At 32.8% G+C, this 24797-nt stretch overlaps 4 protein-coding genes across 4 annotated transcripts; 1 reads left to right on the top strand and 3 right to left on the bottom strand.

Annotated features, from left to right (window-relative positions):
- Nucleotides 1–11336: 11336 nt before the first annotated feature.
- On the bottom strand, nucleotides 11337–13757 carry LOC139097544 (cilia- and flagella-associated protein 52). The gene is made up of 5 exons (XM_070649420.1): nucleotides 13682–13757; nucleotides 13445–13617; nucleotides 13199–13383; nucleotides 13043–13146; nucleotides 11337–12985 (listed from the first exon to the last, which is right to left on the bottom strand). Exons 1-5 carry the CDS (start codon nucleotides 13755–13757, stop codon nucleotides 11337–11339), a joined length of 2187 nt encoding a protein of 728 aa, XP_070505521.1.
- A 1676-nt stretch (nucleotides 13758–15433) lies between these two features.
- On the bottom strand, nucleotides 15434–18065 carry LOC139097529 (neuroguidin). Its single transcript, XM_070649402.1, has 3 exons — nucleotides 17970–18065; nucleotides 16595–16838; nucleotides 15434–16222 (listed from the first exon to the last, which is right to left on the bottom strand). The coding sequence occupies exons 1-3, from the start codon at nucleotides 17976–17978 to the stop codon at nucleotides 15498–15500; spliced, it is 978 nt and encodes a 325-aa protein (XP_070505503.1). The 5' UTR covers nucleotides 17979–18065; the 3' UTR covers nucleotides 15434–15497.
- An 87-nt stretch (nucleotides 18066–18152) lies between these two features.
- sip1 (septin interacting protein 1) lies at nucleotides 18153–21584 on the top strand. Its single transcript, XM_070649432.1, has 2 exons — nucleotides 18153–18317; nucleotides 18393–21584. Exons 1-2 carry the CDS (start codon nucleotides 18212–18214, stop codon nucleotides 20681–20683), a joined length of 2397 nt encoding a protein of 798 aa, XP_070505533.1. The 5' UTR covers nucleotides 18153–18211; the 3' UTR covers nucleotides 20684–21584.
- Nucleotides 21585–22320: 736 nt separating this feature from the next.
- On the bottom strand, nucleotides 22321–24753 carry LOC139097545 (cytochrome P450 4d2-like). The gene is made up of 4 exons (XM_070649422.1): nucleotides 24567–24753; nucleotides 22693–23840; nucleotides 22607–22624; nucleotides 22321–22542 (listed from the first exon to the last, which is right to left on the bottom strand). The coding sequence occupies exons 1-4, from the start codon at nucleotides 24724–24726 to the stop codon at nucleotides 22393–22395; spliced, it is 1476 nt and encodes a 491-aa protein (XP_070505523.1). The 5' UTR covers nucleotides 24727–24753; the 3' UTR covers nucleotides 22321–22392.
- Nucleotides 24754–24797: the final 44 nt, after the last annotated feature.

Genomic DNA, 24797 nt, shown 5'->3' with positions numbered 1-24797 from the left:
TTCGAATTGAAGACTCAAAAACAGACAATTTCCCAACATCCTCCACAAATTTCCACTCAGTTGCCAACTTCACACAAGTCTCATCTTCATCACATAAATGAAATTAATGTGGTCATTTCACAAGTTGACATAATAGATGATGAATGCTGTGAATGCAAAGCTGTGAGTTTAAAAAATGTATTTAATATTTTTATTTTATATTCAAGTCATGAGCAGCTCGTGGTATTGAATAAATCATTTTTAAATTGTTTTATTTTCTTCTCTTGGATATGAGAAAAAAAATTTTTTTCATAAATTATATTTTTTTTATGGATGTAAAAATAAATTCTTGAGGTTTCGTTGTTGTTAAATGGTTTTATTTCAAGATTTACTATGGGAAAATAGACTGGAGAGCAGGCAGGCTGAATTAGAGTTGTTATCGATATGAATTATTGATTAATTCTCATTCTTGGTATTTGTAACATCATCCTGAACTGCATAATTTCCTTTAATTTATCAATTTTTCAGTTAATTGTTAGTTAATTCTGTTGTCAGTATTAATACAAATTTAAAGAAAATTGACATTCCAGAACTATCCGCAATTTGGTTCATTGTTAGTTTATCTTCTTAATTTCTTAAGAATGTGTCAACGGTTATTTTATATTCAAATTATATAACCACAATCAGTTGATTCTCCCTTGTTATGGCTGTTAGTCCCCTTTTGTTTACCCTTTTGTTCAACATTAGTTTGTTTTCGATCTTCAAACAATGTATATCAAATATTTATTTTTATTCGTCCAGTAATTGTTTCTCAGTAAGGAGTTATAAGTTACAGAAGTGATTACAAAACCCTTTCTTAATAGGACAATTTGCAAAATGTATTATAAAAGACAAGCAAAAAGAATAAATAATTATTTTCAAATCTTTAAAGTTTTAGCAAATTAGGAATTGCAACTTACTCTGTTCATTAGAGCACGCTCCTTGCCTGCTAGGTTCCTTAATTTTATCAAATATCATCACCATTCATATCCATAAACCTCATAATATTTCCACATTATCATACTTACATCATACAAAAAAATTTCATATATGAATGCATTAATTCAATATCTATCAAATTATGTGTGAATAATCGTATTAATTCATAGACATATTCATTCATTTACTAAACCACACATATTGCATTAAGTCTCGTAAGTAATATTAAACTTTTATTGATTGTGAATAATAAACCAGATTGAATGAAGGCAATCCGATATAAGCAAAAGAAAACTTTGTTCATTTAATGAAGCTGTAGAAAAGAACAGCACAATACTAATAAAGATAAAGTAAATTAAGTAATAATCAAGAAGATGGAAATCTCCATCCACAAAATTTTGACATTATAGGAAATAAGTCGAATAAATTACAGCCAAAAGAAATGTGTTTTAACCCTCAACAATACATCCAGGCACAGATATCAAGGCAATTTTCCCATCTCCTCTCATCAAAATCATTTGTTTTGTTTGCCATTTTATTAAATTGTTATTATTCCTCTATCTACCATCTTCCTTACCATATAAGTGCCTTCTATCTATGCCTCTATAATTCTCTATTGTTTGCTCTGTTTCTTTATTATTTACTTTTTTTTTGGGTTGACTATAATAATGACGATGATGATGATGATGATGATGATTCAAAAGAATTGGATATAGAAACAAAATTACAACAAAAGGATACAAAAACTTTTTTTTTATTTTATTTTTATTTTTGCTTTTCATTTTCATTTCAACGCGCCTAATATTAATGAAATTAAGTCAGAGCAGCACATACAAAAAAATGAAATGAGGAAACGAAATCTTTTCTTGGATTTTCTTGATGAATGCCTAAGGATATAGAAAAAAAATGGGGAACTAAAATAAATGAATGAATTGAATGAATGAAAATGGGTGTGCGTCGAATGTATGCGTGCCATATATGTGGAGATTAAATTCAATCTCTTTTAAGGCATAGCAGTGAAGAATTTTTGTGGCAAGTTTGAAATGTATGTTAAAGCTGGTTAAAGTGAGTGTTTTAAGATTTGGATGGAATAGAAATTCAGAAGATTTGACTTCAAATGAGAAGTTTCTGGAATAATCAGGTCAACAAGACATCAACAAGGAGATGCCGATGGTAAAGAGCACAGGAACGCAGGCTTGCTACAGCGTACTTGGTTAGAATCCGCAAAAACTTATCCAAAGCACCTTGTTGGAAAGTTGGCAGTCCTACAATCAGGCTAGAGATTGTTATACAACCGACCATTTCCCAAATCAACTTAAGATACTTAAGATAAACAGGATTGCTAGGATGGATAATTTCTACAAACTAGGTGGCAAAACCAGATATAAAATCAGATATAAAGCCTTTTGTTGTAACCTAAACTATACTTATTTAGTAATGCGAATAATCGAACACGATCCTCTACAAAAGCATCAAAGTTGGTCAAATAATAATCCACAAATATCCACTTCAACTGACTTCCCAGAATTGTTAATAGCAGCTCCCTAGAGTCAATTACAATCAAACAAAAATCAATTCTCAAACAGCAAATACCAATTAACAAATTAAAAATCAGACATTCAGTCACCAAACAAACATTCAACCCCGCCAACTTCAATTTAAAACCACACTGTCAAAAAGTGTGAGAAAATGGAAAAAATATACTGAGGATTATGAGGGTATCAAAGGCACTTTTCAAAATATTCTCTATTCTATTTCAGTTTATATTATTATTTCTGTATGAAAATTTTATGGGTGGGATGTTAATTGATAGGAGTGTACGCACCATAAGAAAGAGCGAAACAGAACCGAAACACACAAAAAAGATGGAAGACGACGGAAATGATTGTTCTATGATTTGGAAAATTAACATGCTATGACATCAAAAATTAGACAATGGAATGAGTGAAACTTTTGATCTTATTATTCCCATCCACAATAACTAGTCACAGCATGATAATGATGATGGGTTTCGTTAGTTTTTTTGTTGTTTATTATACGACGCCTTTTTTGGTTTCGCTCATTCGACCGAAATTTTATTTAAATTGATGATAGAAATTGGGTCGTGTCTCGTGGCTTTAAATATACTTTTTATTATTGTTGCTCCATTCATCCCATCCCATCAAGTTTGTTGCTTTATTCTTTTATTGTTTTCAATTTTTCCTCTTTTTCCTCACAGAAACGAACGGACGGACAGACGGACGGACGGATGGACAGACAAACGGACAAAGTGCGGACAATTGCATCTTTTCCTATAAGTAAAATGCGTTAAAACTGTTCCATGAACTCTTGCTGCCATGTAAGTATATAATTAGAATAAAAATTAAATAAATTTACTGTTCGCATCCTTACGAAGAGTTTTCCTCAACCAACAACCACGGCAGCCAGTCAAATACTTTCTTTTTTTCGTGTTGTGAAGGAAATTTATATGCAGAAAAATTTCTCATAGCTACGGATGCAGGAGTAAAGTTAAGTTGAGAAAGTTTCAACGATGAATCCAATTAACATTCTACTGCCACTGCTTTAAAGTCTGAAAATGCACTTAACTTCACTTTTTCCCGTCCGCACAGCCCGCATACTCATAATTTTGCGGTAATTTCGAATAATTTTCAAATTTTCCTTCGTGCAAGTGCTGTTAAGAGCCATGCATTGGTTTGGAAATGTTTTTTCTTTGAGGAAAATGAGGAAAAACATTGTTAATGAAATTTGTAAATGAGAATGGTATGAAATTGGCACTTCTAGAATGAATTATGGGTTGAACATGATATGCAAAATTAGAGAGTAATTGGAAAAGTTGTGCATTAAGTGATATTTTGTCGTGGATTGGTATCACGTCTGAGTATTTTTTATCGCATCGATTTGGCAAGGATGGTGTTTGTTATTCTCTCGGAAACTCAATGGAATCAGCTAGTCAAAATCATTAGCATTTTCAAAATAGTCTTTAAGTATGAACGTTTAACCTATTAATGCGTGTACATAATGTCAGAATATAAAGTAGTCAAGCCAAATTTAGGAGAATCTGTCAGTTGTGGAGAACCGCATTTTCGCCATAAGAATGTGCAGCCATGAATTTAGCCCTCATGGTGCGATTGGGACAACTTCGTAACTTTTTGCTAATACAGCAATTTAGAAAACAGATTGTGCTGTTCGAGATTGTGTTAGAGTTAGTAGGACTTTGGGGGACTCCATATCGGAGTCCTGCCAAATCTGCTTTGTGGTGGTTAGGGAACTGACCGAATCTTTGGCAATCTTTTGTGTGATGACGTGGGTTCGATTCTTACCAGAGACAGATTACTCAATCATTAGAAATAGTAGTAATGCTCACGACATTGCTTGGACATTGCAAGCTTTTGGATTTTATCAAGTCTCTATACATTGACCATATACAAAATCAAAAGCTGTAAAAGTCTGATTTCACACAAATGTAAATTAAAGGCAAAAGAACCTCAAAAGTCTTCATTATTTCCATATCAAAAAACAGAACAAATGAAATTGAACTTTTATATTCTGAATTCAATTATTTCCCAATCTATTGTCAAAGTCCTCATCCGTTCTCATTACATATTCATCGATGACTTTTGACAACAATTCGATAAAAAAAATCAGCTTCCAATTACTTCTTGTATACACAGCAATTCCAAAATGCAGCAAATATTTTTTTTCTAATTAAAGTTTTTCAATTTAAAATTTTTTATTTGAGTGTATCTCCATTTTTTACTCATTCTTATCACTCGTTCAGCATGTCTAGCACTGAAAAGTGCTATGTAATGAAAAAGCGCTGATGATAACGAAAAAAAAAAGCAGAACAAGAAGAAGAAGAAGAAAGAAAAGTTTTCACTTTAATCAAATAGATAAAAAAGCGAAAAAAAGGGAAAAACTAATTCAATTTAGACATGTAATATAAATTCCTCTCATTTCTCTTCCTTTCTCATCGTCTCAGCTTACACACATTTTCATCAAAAAGTATAATATAATATATAGAAGGAAGAAATATTCATTTCAATTTGTGCTGATTTCGCGAAAAACAAAATTTTTTTTATGTTCCTTTGCTGTGAGGCTCGAAAAGTTTTAATAAATACAAATGCCTTCTCTAACTCTACCGAAATGTGTGTGTAATATGAAATAGAGCAAGTTATGGAATTTATAGTGAAATGTTATTGGATGAGATTTGAGCGTATTTTTAAGATCTATTAAGGATAAGGGTGATATGTAGAGTAGAAGGGGGAGAGATTGAAAGGTTTGGCAGGCAACTGATACTGATTGTGTTTTATTGAGTCTAATATACAATTTAGTTGGATTTTTAGTTTGTAATCCAAACAGATAGCATACTTACTTAAATAAGCGTGCTTATGAGTATACTCAATCTATAGCTATCTGTATTCTACAGATCAAACTTCTTTGTATAGTGATTTGTGAGAGTCAATCCAAGATTTTCGAATTTTGAGGGGTAAATTCAATTTAAATTAATTTTGGACAACCCATGTGTGGTTTATTGTCCGAAATATCCATTATTCATGTACACTATTGCAATATCAAGTATTAAGCTTAGCAATGTCCAAACTAAATTCTAAATCCTGTTTTTATACGAAGTCCTCAACAACAAAACAATTCTATAGCAGCATTAAAGCAAAATATGCAGTCATCCAAAAAGTGGAATAAATTATCCATGCCAGGATCCATGCCATAAAAACACTCAACATCCCTCAAACATCAATTCCTCCCAAAAAATATCAATTACCTTCCAGTCATTAAGTCAAAACAATCATAAATTGCTCATCGACCATGACAACATGAGAATCAGTTGTAGAATAAAAGAAGTCATGAAAAGGAACATATATCCCATTCAGATACATGTGTAGATATGTATAAAAAAACATTATTATTATGATCATAAGCCTCTGCAAAAAATTCATTGATTCGTATAATATAATTTCCCTATAAACACAAACAAAATCCATGACTACATGCTCATTTCTTTTCCATATAATCATCATCATGCAAATGTAAATTCCTAATTAATTACAAAAAAAAAATACGAAATCCTTTTGATGGTTTTTTGAATTTATAATTCTGTATGGAAAATGTTACATTCAGCATTACTTATGCTTCCATGCCCTTTCACCACAAATATTTGGCTTTTAGATTTTCATACACAAAAAAAGACCAGAAATTCGTACTTTCCCATATATAGCCTCAGCAATATCATCATAATTCTCTTCTATACACTTTTTATTTTGTTACTCCTTTATATCTTTTTATGTGTATGCATATACAGGATATACATTCGGTAGCATTCAACCAAGAGTTGTGTTGCGGTATATTTTCATATTATAAATTTTATTTAATTTCAAAATGTATAACAACCAACAAACTACGATGCTATAAATATAAGATTTTTTTTTATCTCCATTCAGATACACATTTTTAATATTTTTTAAAAAACCATCTAGTAGAGTTAATATTGAAAGTATACAAGAAATTAAATGTATTGAACTATGTATGCATGTTGTGGATGTATGAAATTTTGTTCTTTTTTTCAATATTTTATACAATTTTAAAAAATGTAGATTAAATTTTCATGCTTAACAGCATGGAGAATAGTGAAAATTGGGTTTTTGATCGAATACTTAAGTGACTAGGCCTAGCATTTGCATTTGCTAACCATCCAGAATCATTCATCTTGTTGATATAAGTTCCGAATAAATTAGCGTTAGGCAAAATCATATTCGAATATTTGTCTAATCCTAGAATAAATTCAAACTTCAAAGTGGCAAGTGGTAGCCAGCGATAGAACCAGCTTCAGGCGACTCCTGTGGGAGGTCATGGATCACAACTGATCTGTACGACCAGCGAAGTAAGTAAGTAAGTAAATTCAAGCTTTAGTTGAGGTTTATTGAAATTACAATCAGCTATACCGTATTCGTTAGAATGTCGGACAACCGATTTTCAAAACCAGGATAACTGACAACCCGGGTTCAATTCCCACAAATTTCAGTCGAATTCGAGATTTTTTCACTTTTCATGTCTTGTCAACTTAGTTTGTAGACTAAAGACACACGATGGTGCAAGTACTTCATTTTCCCAGCCTGTTACATTGGTAATAGCTCAAATTAAATTATCCGACATTAAGCAGTTGAAATATCTAAAAATTCTGGAATTGTTAGGATTCGAACAGACAACATTAGAGTTACTGCACAAAATTTGAGCTAAGCAACATACCGATTACTCCACAGAGGCACTTCACTACAATTATACAACAGTCAAGCAGGTGATAAAGGTAAGATGCCATTTCTTCATCTCCTTCTTCTTGTAATCCACTATTGAAAAGATGATTTGAAGAATATCAACAAAAATGTGTCATCAATCCAAAGTGCCCAAAATCAGTTCCCTGTCAAAACTTATTATAGCTCACAATAAAAAGTCATTTTCACCGATTTATATTAAAAAGTTTATCATCCTAAATATTTTTTTTAATAACGAATATGAAAATCGAATTATCATTTTTATATCGATGTCAGAGCGTAATTTCGTCATCTCAGTGGAATTTTAATAATCAGCATCGACATGATAGTCAATAAGATATTATTGTTATTGGAATTTTAATATTAAAATTAGATTTCTGCTTCCTATCCCCAGCCTTTGTAGCTAAAAGCAAAAATAGCATTTCCATAATTTGTGAGACATTTGCTTCTTTTTTTCGGCTTTTCATTTCAAACCGAAAAGGATTTTGTCATAGTTTGCTTTTGGGATTAATTTATGGTGTCAAGTGCTTATAGGGCATGACATTGATTTAAAGGGTCTCATGGAAATAAGTTGAAAATGGAAGAAAAAGTTTGAATGATGAAATATGGTTGAGGTGAGATGGAAAGTGGTTGAAGATTGTAGGGAATAAATTTTTTTTTTTTTTAATTCTTGATAAATTTTTGAATTTAAAAGAATTTTTTGAAATTTTTGAATGTCTAACGTATTTTTAAATTTTAAATTCTTAACTGATTTCAAAAATTTGAATTTAAAACGAATTTTTTCGCATTTTGAATCTTCAAACCGAACCTTTAAAATATTGTAAAAATTACATAATTTCTGTACTAGATACCTATTCATAGAATGTGACACATGACAAATGTGTAGCACAAAAAAACTCTTTTTCATTCGACACATTAAAATTTATCATCTCTTAAAATGGAATTAAACGTAAAGATGAAAAGGAAGGAAATGAAAATATCATACTTCATCATTCTCATGTATGAATTTAAGAGCTTTTTGCTGTCATTTTATTCAAATATATATATATCCTCTGTTAAGATTTAATGCAAACACCCCCACAATTTTCACATTCCAATGTAATTCTATACATTCTCACCTGGTTTTTAATACATTGAGATATATTTTTTTATTACTTTGTGGCTTTCATCCCCTCTCATTTTCATCTATTTAATTTCAGAAAGCCATAAAGTTCGTGTATGTAATTATGAAATGAAATTGAATTTAAATTCTGCTTTTTTTCCTCATTTTTATTGTTATTTTGTTGAATTTGCAGCTTGTAAAATTTTAATATGCACGTAAAGAGATGAAAAGCTTGATAATGTCGGGGAATTAAAGTAATATTTTAAAGCTGTGTTCGTAATGCATTAATTCGAAAGCAATTTTTAGGGGTTAATCACAATTGCTACTTTTTGGAATTTAAGACCCGATAATTCTCTGTAGCTTAATCCAGTTTAATTCAGGTTTTACTAATTTTTTATGTTCCTTTCGTGAGAAACATTGCGTTTAGGAAACGAGTGTACGGCATGGAGTGAGAATGTGAGGCAAATCTGGCAGCCTGGTTGGTAGGTTTAGAATCGTTTTAAAATCCGGCAGGACTCCGTTTTGGAATCTGACTCTTGAATCTGACCCTGCACCTCTGATGTGAGTTACTGACTTGACACTAAATCTACGTCCAATTCAAGAAAATTCTCAGTATTTACCTCATCTTATTTTTTACAGATCAGTTTTGATCCATGGCTTTAGCTCGATGACGCCTGAGGCTAGTTCTATCTCCTGTCTATTGTTTTACAAGCTTCTTGTGCATTGCCGTCTCTATTATTGGCTTTCTTCTATGGATTTCGTTCGCAACCCACATGATCTTAAAGATCTGTTGTGATAAGAAGTCCAGCGTAGGTGTTGACTCTGATGTTGACTCTATCGCTGATTAATATTTGCTGTTAATCGGACAATGATGTTCAATATCAAGTTTGATACAATAATACAGCCTCCACAATTGAAACTAACTACTTCATACAGTTCATCCTTCATACTTCAGACAATATTTTCACTTGAACTCTTCGAAAAGCTCAAAGCTCTGACTCAATCATAAACCTATCCACCTCCTTTCTTACATAGCCTCCTTAAATCCTCACCACAACTAGTAAACTACCCAACAGACATCATTTATCTACAAATCACATAATGAATTAGCGTTTCCTTCTCTAATTGATCATTTTTTTGTTTAGAAAGCACTTAATTTACATAAAAATCAGCACATCCGCTTACAAAAGCTCCTTTTTTTGTGTATGCTCAAAATAATTTATTATTCTTTCATTCCCATTAAATGAATTGCTGCATATTTTCGACTTAAATTGCTGGTTCGCCAATAGAAGGATCATGATAAAATTGAAGGTATTTTCTTTTGAGTGGCTTATGGATTACCGCATACACACACACAGAATATATCATATCCACAGAAAAAAGGCAAAGAGAAGGAAAAAAAAATAAATTCAATAACATGCCATAATTCATAGATGCCTTGAGCTGTCAAAGGAAAAGAACGGAGAGCAAAAATTATATACATTATAAGGGAAAAATGGAAATAAGCAGCAAGAAGAAAAAAAAGTTCAACTGACAAATGAATTTTACGTGATTTTTCCATTAAATGTGAGGAACAACAAAACAAATTTGCCAGTTTTTGCTGCTCGACGCTTATCGAAAGATTCAGATTTTGCCCTTTTTTCCAACAGATTAAAGCAAATAAATTTCTATGCTTCCAATTTATCCTTATGTCTGATTTATCTTGGTGAGGAATGAAAATTTGTCGATTCTCTTTTCTTTTTTTCGCTTATTTTATTGCTTTCATGGGACGATAACTTTAGATTGAGGAATTGAATTTGGTTGTTCTTGTACGGCAGCATGTAGGGATATTTGGGAAGAACAGAATCGTTAAATCAAAGCTTCAGACTTCTTATTGTAAGGTTTTGTAAGAGTTTTCATAGAAAAGCGCATCAACGGTATAGGTATACACACTACCTAGACTGCCTAGAAGCATTCAGAACAGTTTTTCACTTAAAACTCCTACTTCCTTAACGAAAGCGCACGAAGGTTCGATGTCATTTAGAGTTCATCGAAAGGAAAGATCTGTCTTTAGATAACTTTTGCCAGTTTCAGAGCAGAATGACTGTTTAAATTGGCATTTTGCTAAGCATCTTCAAACAATCCCGGTAGCTTAGCATTCCGGTAAGAGCATGCAACCGGATAGCGTAAGACGCAGGTTCGATCCCCTCAAGAAGTTAATTGTTAGGAAATTGTTCTATCTTTTGGAACCGAATTATCTGTTTGTGATACGGTTTAGAATAGGTACACCACTGGTACGGTACAATGATGCACCAGGAATGACATAAAGGTAAACCGTGCCGCACTGAACCACCACCGAAGAAATCGGTCCCTGCTATACAATCAAGACTCAAGTTATCAAATTCCAATATTAAGTTTCAACAGCTTCAGATTGAATCAACATTAACAACCGTAACTAACCATCCCCTGAAAAACCCCTCTTTCCTCGTTCCTTAATGCTCGACAAATAGAGCAAAAAGAAGTGAAAATCGCGAACGTGTACTATAAATCAATATTACACAAAAAAAAGTATTGAATTAGATTGAAAGCAGCTGCAAAATTAAAATGAGATTGTTAACAAAAAAAACAATTGAAATTATGTTATGGAAGGAAGAAATATGAAATATGGCAGACTTAGCGTTAGTAGGTCAAAAAAAAAACGAATTATAATCTTTATTTTTAAGTCTTCAAGGTTTTGGATAAAAAATGTACTGGATGTTAACAAAAGGTTTTGAGTAGTAAAGCTAAGTCAATTCTATTTCTGAGGCTAAAAGATACTAGTCTATGAAGCTTGCCGGATTCGATTCCTATCTAAAATTTTCATATAATGCCTTACTAAATCCTAAACTTAACTATTCTAATTACTTCCGATTAAACAATTTCTTGCAATAATTTCTATTCACAGGAGCTTCTGATGGACTTGGTGGATGTAATGGTATGGATGGATAGCACTGAATTCCTGAAATACCAGGTAAATTTCATACTCTTCTTCTTGAAGAAACTGTACTTTCGCCGGAAATGCTTGCAGTATCAAAATGAGAATCCTGACTATCAATTGGTGGGCATTCAGCGACATGTGATGAAAATCTGTTGGAACGCTTGCTAGTTATTTGCCTTATTTGTTCAGGTTGCTTCAAATGAATGCTTGTATTTGACTTTCGCATGCTGCTGTCACTCTTGGCCTTTAGGTTGTGATGGAATTGATCTGGAATCTTCCACATGAAGATCGCTCCATCCAAACTTCCAGTAACCAAAAATTTCCCATCAGGTGAATATTTACATGCTGTTATACATCCAGCGTGTCCAATTCCTTGTGCGACAATTTCTCCCAATTCATAGTTCCATAGTTTTACAATGCAGTCACTTCCAGCAGATACGAAATATTCTCCGACAGTGTTCAAATCTAAGCAGTTAATTGGACCAAATTTACTTCCTTCCTTTTCTCTTACCAATGATCCATCATATACTTCCCAATAGCTAATCGTTCGATCTGTTCCTGATGTTAATATTTGAACGCCAGTAGGATAGTAACGAGCTGCTGTAAACTGAGTATTTGCGAACAGCACATGCTTACGTGACAATCTTAACAGATCCCAAATAATACAAGATCCATCTGATGATGCACTTATTACTTCTGTATCAAACTTATTAATCTCAACAGATGAAATGGGACCAAAATGTTCCTTCAAAACGCCCATAAGTGTCTGCTTTTCAGGTTCAATTTTCCAAACTCTAACTTGACCTTCAACACCGCCACTAACTAACATCCTGCCTGATCTTGTGAGTGCTACAGCAGTGCATCCTTTATTATGTGCATTTGGAATAGCGTAGATTAACTTTCCAGTCAATGGTGTAAATGCTCGTATAACACCATCATTCCATGCAGAAGCAATTGACTTGCCATCATAGGAAAAAGTTACAGACTTTGACGTAAAATTGGGTACAATGATACGAAGAAGTTCCTGCTTCTTAATGCTTGACCAAATTCTTATAGATTCATGACTTGCTGTTGCGAAGCACGAAGGAAATTCGTGTGGAAATGCTATATCATTAATAGTATGAGTGTGACAAGTCTTGAGCAATCTCATCTTATTCTTATCAAATGTCTGTAACGGAATTGAATAAATTTCACAACTTTCAGTTCCAATTATCAATGTTTCATTGTTAAGTGACTGCAACGAGGATATAACGCCTGCTATTTTGACACGACGTAAAACTTTGAAATTAGGCCACGTTGGTGATGGATAGTCCTTAAACTTACAATTCCGTTCTTCAACAATTTCAACACTTCCATCACCTGCTCCAATTATCAACTGTCCCGAAGGAAGAATAATCAAGTCTCTTACACCATTCTCAAACTTCTCACAGTCTTTTCCGTGTGGTTTTGCTGGGTTATGACGTGCATAGCATCCCAAGAGTGTCGGAATTTTATCAACTGACTCAATTGTGTCATCATTACAGTTCAAATTTACTTTAACAACGTCACCGGATTTTGTACCCACATACATCAATTCATCTCTTGATTCAACCTTTATGCATGTAAATTCTCGACGGAGTTTTCCCAAAGCTACATCTTGTGCAGAGATTCGACGTGTCGTTGAGTTTAACTTCCAAAGACGTAAATTTTCTGTTGGGAAATAAAGTTTAAGACTTTTTGAAATGACTTTAAGTGACTAGAACTTACGATTTCCACCAGATATAAAAATTCTGCTTCTTGAATGCAGTCCATTGATGAATATTGCTTCGCCTGTTGTCTCCCTTGCAGCCATTTGTCCACAAACAGCGATGCTATACAAACAAAGTCAGGAACTGTTTTACAGCATTAATCAAATTAACTTACTTTTTGTTGATGTTCCATACTATAATCATCCCACAATCCTTTCCACCAAGACTTATCACATGCTCTTCGTCAGCTGAGAAGCACAAGTCTTGAACTCGAACTTTGTGCAGTTCATGTCTTAATATTTCGCATTTATTTTTCCAATCCCAAACAAATAAATGAGCTCGAAATCCCATGTGATTGATCTAGGTATGGAATAAGTATTAGGAACATTGAAATGGATATTAAAAAGCAGTATAAATCCACCTGTCCTGATGCAATGAGCCTTCCAGATGGAGAGACTTCTAAAGCTGAAATATTATGAGTATGTCCTGACAAGAATGTCTGCTTGTTACTAGTCAGATGCAGGATCGAGATTTTATTGCCAATAGCAAATATCAAATGTTCTTGATCTGGATGTATCTTCAATGGTATACTTCCTAAATTTCAAATCATCATTTCCTTAATATTGAAACTTTTACAAAAATTCAAGCACATCCTTACCATCAAATCCAAATATTTGGATGATCGGCAGATCAACAACTTTTGGAACTAAATCATGTGGCTTTTGATCTTCCATATTCCTTTAATTCTTTAATAATTAATACACCGAATCAAACAAAACAATCAAGTTTGAGAATAAAAATGTTTACAATAAAATACATGCAGGTTGTCATGGAAACTTGTTTGAATGGTTTCTAGCAGTAACTGCACATTTAGATTGCATTTATGTTTAGAATATTAATTTGATGTAGAAAATATCGTTGGAAAACTGGAGCATAAGTAATCGAGAATCACGTTGAAGCCAACCTTTTTTTAATTAATCAAATGGATTGATAACAGGCTTAAGGACGCCGTCAGGGTTATTGAAGCTAGGCCGTTAACATAGCATTACAGTGAAGGCACTTCGTCTAATTGTGTCTTTCGGGTTGTTAATTGTTGCTATAACAATGTTTAAAGGAGGTCAAAGACCAAGAACAGCTGATGATCATCCATAATGCCACGATATCCCCCAGCGCATTACTAAAATCACAAAAGCAAATTCCAATAAAATCTTCAAGCCAATTTTCATATTTTTATGCAATTTTTTTTATTATTCTTATCTTTTCTTTAAATTGAGCTCATTAAAATTAATTATTATTTTCACTCTTCTTACATTTATCGTTCTACATGACCTGCATAAAGTAAGAAACTTTGAGTTGTAGCCAAAGTAGCAAAAAATGTGTTTCATGTTGTTATATTTTTTTTTCTTAAACATTTCAATTATATGCATTATGAGAAACTTTTCTCATGTTCCCTTTCATCATTATAAAGGTATTAACAACAAAAAAAAACATAAATAAAAGTTAAATTATGCAATGAATGCTTTTGAAATTTAATCGAGAGAAAAAATTGAGGAAAAATGTCAATGTAGATGGAAAAAAATGGAATAATCGTTTTATTAATGGGACATTTACTTATGATGTCTATCAGTCAAGAGTGGGACTGAATCAAGATTTTTGTATTTAAGAGCATTTGAATTTTTCTGACAGAGCAATAAATTTCAAAAAAATCCATATTTTATGGACGCTATTCGTAAATATCCCTTAAAAAATTAATAAAGGAAATAAACAAGACCAAACAGCGTTTTAAATATGCTGTATTTTGCATTCAAAAGCTATGTAGCTCTTGCAAATTAAGATTTATCCTCGGTAGTCTAGTGGTAAGTATCTCTTTGTGTTTTAATATAAAATATAACGGATTTTTTGAATTTAAAATTACAAAACTGTTGTATGGTTCTAAAAATAAATTGTTCAATTTTTGAACTTTAACTGATATTCAAATTAAAATTTTCAGTTGAAACTTTTCTTTCAATTATAATTTCAAATTTTCAGCAAATTAACATAAAATGTTTTTCAAATAATTCATAAAGCATAAAATTTAATAAATCATCGTACACAATAAACAGAAAAAACTTCATAATAATAACTCTACGATAACAAATGCAATCAAATTATTGCATTATTTATGAACATAAAGACGAAGTAAAAGGAGTAAGTAAAGTCAATAGAAAAAGGAAAAACTATCGGTAGAGAACAGCAGCTCATGCAAATCCTCACAAAAAAAATTTAAAACAATAAACTTAAACAATGAGACAGGGAGAGAAAATGATAAAAATTTATGTAAAGTATAATGAAATTAATTAAAGGAAAAAATTTTTCACGTCTCAAAGTTGTGTAATTTTAATTCAATTTAATTACGAAAGTAGATAGGAAGTTTAAAATGAATGAATGAAGGAAAAACTTTATTTTTTTTCTCTCACTCGAAACGCTTCATTATTTTAATGAAATTTTCTTCTTTTTCCCATCTTTTTCTTTTTACCACCGATGCTTCCGCCATTTCGCTTCCGACTATTTTTACTGCTTAATGATCCACTAAAACTTGTAAGTTCATCTCCTAATGATCCCATTGTACTTAATCTTTTTTGTCGATGTCTTTCTACTTTCGTCATTGGCAATCTCACTAAATTTTCTTCCTCGTAACGTTCACGTTCCTTCATCTCTTTTGATACCATTTGTTGTGCTCTTGATGAGCCCATTATTTCAACTGGCGTATCAAGGAATTCTTCTTTCCATTCATCAATTAATGCTGAATTAATGGCACGCTTTCGAGCACGTTCACGTTGCTTTTGTGCTGTACTTTCATCATCTTCGTAAGGCATTGATGTTATTTTTGGTGGAACATATTTTCCAACTTCCTTTTCATCTCCGTCATCGTCCATTTCTCTCTTTTTATTCCTTTTCTTTCTCATTTCATTCGATTCATCATCATTATCTGACATTGATGATGAATCGTTGTCGTCACTATCATCAAACTGTGACATTAAATTGCTTGGATTGGCTTTGAATTTGAGTGGATCGTTGGCATTTGTTGTTCCTGTAATAGCTGTCTTTACTAATTTATCAATCTGATAACGAAGTTTGTGATCAATTGGACGAATCTTTTCTAATATCGTTCGAATCTCTATCAGACGGTCAATTGATGGATCTTTTTCGATTCGTTGTCCTAAAAGTAGATGGAAAATGGACGATTTAATGAAAGGTTGTTATTTATATTGATACTGCTTCATTGACTGTTCTTGAAATTATAGTAATCTGTTGACAAATTTTAGCGGCCATCAAAAATTCAAATTTAACGGTTTTCAAAATTCAAATGTTACCGATATTCAAAAATTCAAACTTTAACGGTTATTTCAAAATGTTTGCAGACATGAATCTTAAAGAGGCAATTTAGATGTGCCAAATTCAGGATATCTCCAAAAATACAATAAGTCAACCTTGAAGCATACGCATCTATCAACAGATTAATATCATCTACAAGCAACTTCATCGTAGCAAGAACGTACGACGTAGCACGTATAAAGCTAATTCATCATACCTGAACATTTTCTTAAAACAACATAAGTTAGATTGATGAGATAATTGAGTAACATATGATATTTGACTTCGAGGAAGCTTAGACCGAATTCTGTCGATAATTCACCCGTTTTGACACGTTGTAGCATATTGCCGACAACATCAGACACTTGCTTAACATTATTATTCATTTCATCAATTAAGCGTAATGCTTGTGGAAGATCTGGCTTCTGTGTACATCCACCACCGTAATCGTCATCGGATGCCTACAAAAAAAATAAGAGAAATAGCAATAAAAATTTCTACTCATTCCCTACTTTAAAATATTAATTTCATTTTAATTATTTGCATATATTATGTTACTATACATATATATCCAACAGCATTATTTTTTGTGCCGATTTTATTTCATGTGCAATGCTGAGATGAATAATAAATAATATGGAAAACATGTTCTCGCGCGACAGAATATCTGTGTGCATATATATATAATCCTTTTTTTGCAATTAAATAGTTATTTGGACCACCTTGCCACTGTATGAAAAATATATATACATAAAATCGACAATCCGCTTGCATATATGAATTTTCCACGGTGGAGATGAAGTGGGAAGAAATTTTCGGATCGCATATTGCTGTACTGCATTCATTGAGCATACACAGAATTGGGCGATTCTATGAATGGATGGAATATTGACAATTTGCTTTGTTGGATGCCATTTTGGGAATTTTCGATATTAGATCTTGACTTTCTAGTTCAGCTTGTTGGAATTATTCCAAACTGGACACGATTTTCCTTCAGATCCAGTCATTCCATCGTTCAGTTTACAGTGAATAAAGATCCATTTCAGCACAAAATACCCGACGTAAAATCTCTATATCCAGCAGGCATCCAGTACACACAATAGCTGTCCAGTATTCCATCCAGTCCACACAACACCAAACCACAGCATTTAATCCAGATCATCACATAATTTCCTCGCAGACTTTCCCATACGTGAAAATTAAGAGGGAGGGAAAAACGAGAAAAAAATGAGATGCAGGATAGCAAACAGTTGCATGATATATTCGATTCGTTATTCCGCATTTATTTATTGATTTATTTTACCATTTTTGAGCGAATCATTTAAATAATTGATATTATTGAGCACATTTACTGGATATCTCTCAATTAATCATCTTTCACTAAAGTACCCACATCTGTTTAATTTGCTAATTTATGGCTATAGATCAAATGTATTTTCAAATTAGGACGTTTAATTTGTCATGTTTATGCACAATTTAGGATGATTTAATTAATATTTGAGTGACTTTTATTATTTTGACAGTTTTCCATACTTTTATCATCATAATCCACATTACACGATATTGTTAGTTCACTATTTATGCTATATTACCTGTACCATTGTGTAAAATCTTTAAATATATTAATTTCACTATATTTCACTTAAAAACGTGCGACAACTTTTATTTTGGTTGTTTTTGTGTTTCTGAGCTACGTTGCTTACTCTTCAGTTGCTAAATATTCAAATTTTTCAAAACCGTTAATATAATTTTTGAAATTTTTCATAGTTTCACGTCCTAGTAAACAAAGCAAAAATTGTAAATTTGCAAAAAAAATTCACAAAATTTAATTAAAATGGAAGAAGAGTACGAGAAATTTGAAATAACAGATTATGATCTCGACAATGAGTTCAATCCGAACAGAAACAGAAAGAAATTCACAAAGAATCAGCAGATTTATGGTAAGAAACATAAAATTATTAAAATTTACAGAAAACGTTTTAACAAAAAATTGCAAAAATTAATGAAATTTCCAGGTGTATGGGCAGACAGTGATGATGATGCAACGGAACTAGAAATGAAAGGCTCAAAAGGTGGTCGGAAGACTTTCAAAGATTATACAGCACCAGTTAGTTTCGTTTCTGGTGGAGTTCAGCAGTCTGGAAAGAAAAAGGAGGAACCAAAAGATTCCAAGAAAAAGAAAATTGACGATGATGAGGAAGACGATACAGCACATCGTGGATTCGGATTTAAACAAAATAAAGCTTCCAGTGACTCATCAGAAGAAGAAGTTCGTCCTACATTTCAGCCAAAGGAAGTAGCAGGAATGCGACAAGCGAAAGGATCATTGTCCAATAAAGGCTTAGGAAATTGGGAACAGCACACGAAAGGAATTGGAGCTAAACTTTTACTTCAAATGGGTTATCAGCCAGGCAAAGGTTTGGGAAAGGCATTGCAAGGTATATCAGCTCCAGTTGAGGCTCACGTAAGAAAAGGACGTGGTGCGATTGGTTTGTACGGACCTGAAAAGAAAACAAAAATTGCGGAACTAAAACCTTCAACAAAGAAAGACGATGACAAGAAGGATGGCAAGTCTGAAGAATTTAAAAGGCAATGGTCGAAAAAAGGACACAAAAAACGACAATTCAAAAGTGTTGAGGATGTGATCGAAAAAGGAAAGAAGCCTGACTACATGCTGTACGATAGTGGCAATAAATTAAGTAAAGTCACAGTTATTGACATGACAGGACCTGAAAAGCGTGTATTAAGTGGATATCATGCATTAAATCAAATGAAAGTCGCAGACGATGATCATTTAATAGAAACTAAACAGCCTGACCTTAAACACTTCCAATTACCTGAACTTATGCATAATTTAACATTAATAGTCAACATGTGTGAACAGGACATAATATCAAATGACAAAAGACAACGAACGGCTGAAGAGAGACAAAGAACAATTAAAAATGAAAAGGAACAGCTTGAAAAAATTGTAGTGCTGGAGAAAAAGTATATTGAGACATTAGAGGATGTAGAGGAACTTGTTGCGAAACTTATTGACACAGAAAATCCACCAAGCCTTGAAGAAGCTGAAACAATTTTCATAGAATTAAAAGTTTCATTTCCAAATGAATTTAAGGAATTTAATTTACCTGATTTGGCACCAACTGTTATAGCACCGCTAATAAATCAAAGTATTAAAGACTGGAAGCCATTAGAGGAACCAGCAAAGCATATAAAAATAATCAAGAAGTGGGCAGGCTTACTGGATTATTCAAAATCATCAGTAACAACATTTTTCGATCCATATGAAGCACTAGTTTGGTCATGTATTGTTCCTTACTTCCGACAAGCTGCAAATGAATGGAATCCAAAGAAGCATTCCCAAATGGCAGCATTACTTGATGCCTGGTCAGCACTTATGCCTGAAAGATTACTTGATAATGTTCTTGAATTAATCGTATTAAGTCGTTTGACACAGGCAGTCAATGAATGGGATCCACTAACGGACATAGTTCCAATTCATGAATGGATACTTCCGTGGTCAGGAATATTAGGTGACAAAATGCACGAAAATGTTTACAAAACAATTTGTGATAAATTAAGTAAAGCATTTCGTGCTTGGCATCCACAAGATCGATCAGCACTGGCTATGATTAGACCATGGAAGAATGTATTTAAGGATGAAGACTTACAAATATTTTTACATAAAAATGTTGTTCCAAAATTAGAGTTCCGCATGAATGAAATTATTATTGATCCACGTCAACAAGATTTGGAAGTATTTAAGCAAGTTTACGATTGGAATGAATTGCTGACAACTCAAGTCATGACTAACATCCTCGACAAATACTTCTTCCCAAAATGGATTCAAACTCTCGTTTTGTGGCTCAATCAGTCGCCTAATTATGAAGAAATCTCTCGATGGTACAAAGACTGGCAAAGTCAGTTCAGTGAAACAATTTTGAAGCAGCCAAACATCAATGAACACTTAAGACGAGCACTTGATTTAATGAAACGTGCAACAGGAAAATATGTCCAAGAACCTGTAACTGTACAGCCACTACCATCATTAATGGATCTTAATCTTAAGCCACCGTCAACAATGAATTTAGAATTTAAGGAAATTGTGTCACAAAAATGTGCAGAACGAGGAATTATTTTCGCACCGATGCCTGGACGACGAGAAAATGGCAAGCAAGTGTACAGACTTGGGAAGCTCTTTTGCTATTTTGATAAATCTGTATGCTGTGTCAGTCCAGATCCAGGAAAATCATCGCAATGGATGCCTATGTCACTAAGTGTGATTCTAGAGAAAGCTAAATGAATGAAATGATGGAAATGTGAGATTCTGGAATGAAGCGTCAGTTGGAACCAAGGAATCACAAGTCAGTTTTACAGCTACAAAGTAGTTAGAGATTAAAATAAGTTCTTGTGAAGTATATAATTTTAAAATATCATTTGAAGTTCAAAAAAGTCGGTTATTAAGTTCAAAAATGATTTTAAAATTTTGGAATATTTTTGGGCCGTTATTTTTCAAAAAAAATTTGGCCGTTATTCTTTAATTACTTTTTTACCGGTATTAATTAAATTATAAACTTCACAAGAATTATCAGAATTAAAATGTGAATCAGTCGCGATTCATTAATGCAGATTTGCACGAATTGATGCTGAACTTGTTAAAATCTGGAAGTTTTCTGATCAGATTATTTATGCGCGTGACAGTAATTTTCATATTTTATCATCTTCGTCTTTTATTTAATAAACATAAATATAATAATAATAATATTAGAAGTAAATTACACTTAAATTAAGCCAATATTATTTGTTATTGTATGTACAGACCAATGTGACTTTTCAGTGAATTTTAAGGTCTATTTTGTTTCCGTCAATTGCTTTTCCATATTTTGATGCAAATGCAGGAGCTCTTTTCATTGTTCTATTTTGGTACGGTGGTGGTGTGTCGTCAATTAACTTCCATAGTCCATAAAATGTTCCACTTATTGCTTGCCCTATAATTAACTTTTGAAATATTCGAATCATCTAGAACTTTATATCCATTCTCACCTATATTCATCATAAATGGACGAGAATCGACTCGAACGAATGCGGAAAATGTCACAAAAGTCACTAGAAATATTTTCCAGATTCTTGACAGTTTCATTGTTTTTATACTTTAATTAAATCTCAATAAAATGTCCACAATTCACTTTTTAATCCTTCACTAATTAATGCCTTGAAATCACTAGTAATTTATTCCCTTTTTTTTGAAACTTGTGTCCACGACAGTCAATACACAACTGAATGTGAAGCTTGAATGATGTATGATAAACACAAGACTTCTAGAAAGGAGATAATAACGATAAACAGAGTGTGACAATTTTCAAATTAAGCTCGTTATATGGACCGTCTTTAAATATTGCGACTCTTCGCACGTCTTGAGTGCTTTGAGTTTTTAACGGAAATTTTGAATTTAAAAATAGAACCATACAAATTTTTGAATTTAAAACATTTGTATGGTTTTGAAAAGTCAAGTTCAAATTTGCAGCTAAATTTTCAAATCTTAAATGTCCGTTAAATTCTTAAACTCAAAATTTTCACTTGAATTTTCAAATCTAAAATTTCCTTTAAATTTAAGAAGACAATCCCTTGTTTGTAGAAGCCATCAAGTGTGAATGAAAATCATGTGTCATACATAATCATCTGCGAACCTTTTTTATTCTCCTTTCTACACAATAACTTTAATTGAAGTGAATTTTTCGCTGAAACGATCTGATTTCTGCTTTTATTAAAATTTCTTGATATTGTTTATAGCCGTTATGTGAATTAGTAAATTATGTGACCCTCCTTTGTGACTGGATATTGCGATTCATAAATTTGATTTCATTCAATAAAATTGAGTATGACAATGTATAAGCTTACGCTGAAATTTGTAGAGTTAGGTACAGAATTAAAAAGTGAGAATTTTAAGATTAATTTCATTTTTATTGTCTGTAAATTATTTTTTGGCTCATAATTTAAATATCTTTCAATCTCTTACTTAGCTTTAAAACCAACAAGAAGTGAATCACATTTCAGGGTAATATTGATCTCAACTTCTGGTTCCTTTTCACCTGGAACGACAGTGAATTGTCTTAGAATGTTGACAATGTTAGTCTTGATGCTTGTCATTGCGAACTTTTGTCCCTATAATATAAAGGAATGTAGATTAGTCACTGCAGATCAACATAAGCTTTATTACGCTACTTACTATGCAATTTCGTTGTCCCTAGAAATACATCAAAAAATAATTAAAATCAACAAAGAAATGATAAATTTTCCTGACATCAAACTTACAGCACTAAATGGAATAAATGCAAATGCCGGCATATCCTTTAAAAATCTCTCCGGAATGAATTCATCAGGTTTCTCAAATACTTCTGGATTTCTAAAAGCAGTGTATAAGATCATGTTGTAGTTAGCATCTGCTGGTGCTATAAAATCTCCAAAGTCGACTTCTTCGAACAAACGTCTTGAGATGATCGGTGCTGGTGGATATAACCTCAAAGATTCTTTGATCACTAATTCAAGGTATTTAAATTCATTTAAGCTTTTGAAAGTCAATTCTCCATCCCCAAGCACTTCTTCAATTTCCTTGTTCAACTTCTGTTGGACTTCTGGATGTTTGGCAATCATGTGAAGTGTGAAGCAAATCGCATTTGTTGTTGTGTCATGTCCTGCAAATGTAAATGTGTCGACTTCTTCCTGGATATCTTCATTACTTAATGGCTTGTTGTCAATCGTTGACTGCAGCAGAACATCAAGTAAGCACACTTTCTTCTTTAAGCCTACATCTTCTTCATCCAAGTGCTCTAAATCTTCAGCCTTATTCAGCAAAACCTTTCTTCGTTCCTCAATTATTTTAGTCGTAAATTCCTTCATAGTCTTTGCATACTTTTCTTGCTTCCTTTTTGCACTTGAAAAACTGAACAGGAAGCTGCTCTTCTGCCATGGAGTGACGAATCTTGTAGCCACAATCCATCCAATTTTCTTGACAGCATTAAGATAATCAGAATCCTTTGCCTTCATTTCATATCCCATAGCAGTCTCACACAATGAACTTAAAATTGATGATGTTATGACTGGAAAGATGTTGAATGGCTGTCCATTAGGCTCACTTTTAATCCTTTCGATTAATTTTTGGTTCTGTTTGACAAAAACTTCAAAGAACTGCTCGAGAATCTTGAAATGGAAGGTTGGCGTGATGATTCTTCTTCTATTGAACCATTTCTTTCCAGAACTGAATAGTAACCCCTCACCAACTGCAGCATGCATAAAGCTATATTGTGAGCTTTTAGCTAGGAATTTTTGGTTTGTTGTGATTGTCTCAAGAAGCTTGTAATCATCAATCTTTAGTTCTAATGACGCTCCATTCCATGAACGTACTATTTTAGTTCCTGTTCTGCCAAACTCATCCATACTGTCCTTGATGAGCTTGTAATATTCTGAAATTGGAAGGATTTAGTGAATTTAGTGTTGGTCAACCATATTTGACTGGGTTTAAGAGTTGAAATTGGAAGAGGGTACAGCATTTGGTATTGGAAATTGGCAAAGGGGAGTCAGCGATAGAGTCAGTTTTAGGCACCAAGTGAGAAACAATCGATCATAGCTGATCGGTATAGCCAGCGAAGTAAGCAACAGTTAGAGAGAAGTCAAGAGTTTGAACTCTTGTCAACATTTGGAACCGATGTTCCGAAGATTTCATTCGAAAAATATTATGTAATCTCCCACACAGGTACTCTATTTGATAACAAATCGCAAATTTCACATGCATTTCTTGAAACTAAGAATTCTTATCACAAACGGATTTTGAACCGCGCAATCGAAATTGTATTTGTTTTGATTTATATATAGAATAGATAAGCTAAATTTTGGAATTGTTTGATATTACCAACAAAGCTTTGATCTTTCATATCTAATATTGCAAAGATAAGAAAACTTTTACTTTTTGGAACCACAAATAAGATAAAATTTCACTAGTATCAAGGTTATCTACACCAGTGAAGGACAGCCTGTGTGTCGCGACACAAGGAAAACTCGCCAATGGAAATGTCATGAATCGTGTGCGGTTTCGGTCGACGCATACCACCAAGGTGTGCCGTGTAAAATTAAAGGTTGTCCACCACTGATCTACACTAATCTCTCTGATGTTAAGGTCATTGTGAACTTACCTTTAGTTGATGCTCCAAAGAATATATAAATAGTTCCAATAATTGGCAGCCTGAGTGGTCCATTGAACTGTTTAGAAAGCTCTAACTTCCTTTTGTCTATTAAGAAGTAATCAAGCAGGAATAGGAAAATAATAAATAGTACCACGTAAATAAGCAACATCTTGACAATTAGAGGTTTATGTGATCACTGTTCATATTTTGCGAATACAGTTACAAATATTCTCCTTTAAT

This window comes from Chironomus tepperi, unplaced genomic scaffold (genome assembly GCF_022539635.2).
Source record: "Chironomus tepperi strain 1889 unplaced genomic scaffold, CSIRO-AGI_Ctep_v1 contig_424, whole genome shotgun sequence".
In the NCBI taxonomy this organism is placed as follows: Eukaryota; Metazoa; Arthropoda; class Insecta; order Diptera; family Chironomidae; genus Chironomus; species Chironomus tepperi.
This window is presented reverse-complemented; position numbering and strand designations above follow the sequence as displayed.

Bases quoted from the DNA above. Each gene is read 5' to 3' on its own strand.
- LOC139097544 (XM_070649420.1), bottom strand. From the start codon at position 13,757: ATGGAAGATCAAAAGCCACATGATTTAGTTCCAAAAGTTGTTGATCTG. The intron at 13,147-13,198 runs GTAAGTTAATTT...TTGTTTGTATAG, and splicing joins GTATGGAACATCAACAAAAA to CATCGCTGTTTGTGGACAAA. The intron at 12,986-13,042 runs GTAAGTTCTAGT...ATTTCCCAACAG, and splicing joins TTTTATATCTGGTGGAAATC to AAAATTTACGTCTTTGGAAG.
- sip1 (XM_070649432.1), top strand. From the start codon at position 18,212: ATGGAAGAAGAGTACGAGAAATTTGAAATAACAGATTATGATCTCGAC. The intron at 18,318-18,392 runs GTAAGAAACATA...TGAAATTTCCAG, and splicing joins AAAGAATCAGCAGATTTATG to GTGTATGGGCAGACAGTGAT.
- LOC139097529 (XM_070649402.1), bottom strand. The intron at 16,223-16,594 runs GTATGATGAATT...ATCTACTTTTAG, and splicing joins TGTTTTAAGAAAATGTTCAG to GACAACGAATCGAAAAAGAT.
- LOC139097545 (XM_070649422.1), bottom strand. From the start codon at position 24,726: ATGTTGCTTATTTACGTGGTACTATTTATTATTTTCCTATTCCTGCTT. The intron at 23,841-24,566 runs GTAAGTTCACAA...TTCCAATTTCAG, and splicing joins CTTTGGAGCATCAACTAAAG to AATATTACAAGCTCATCAAG.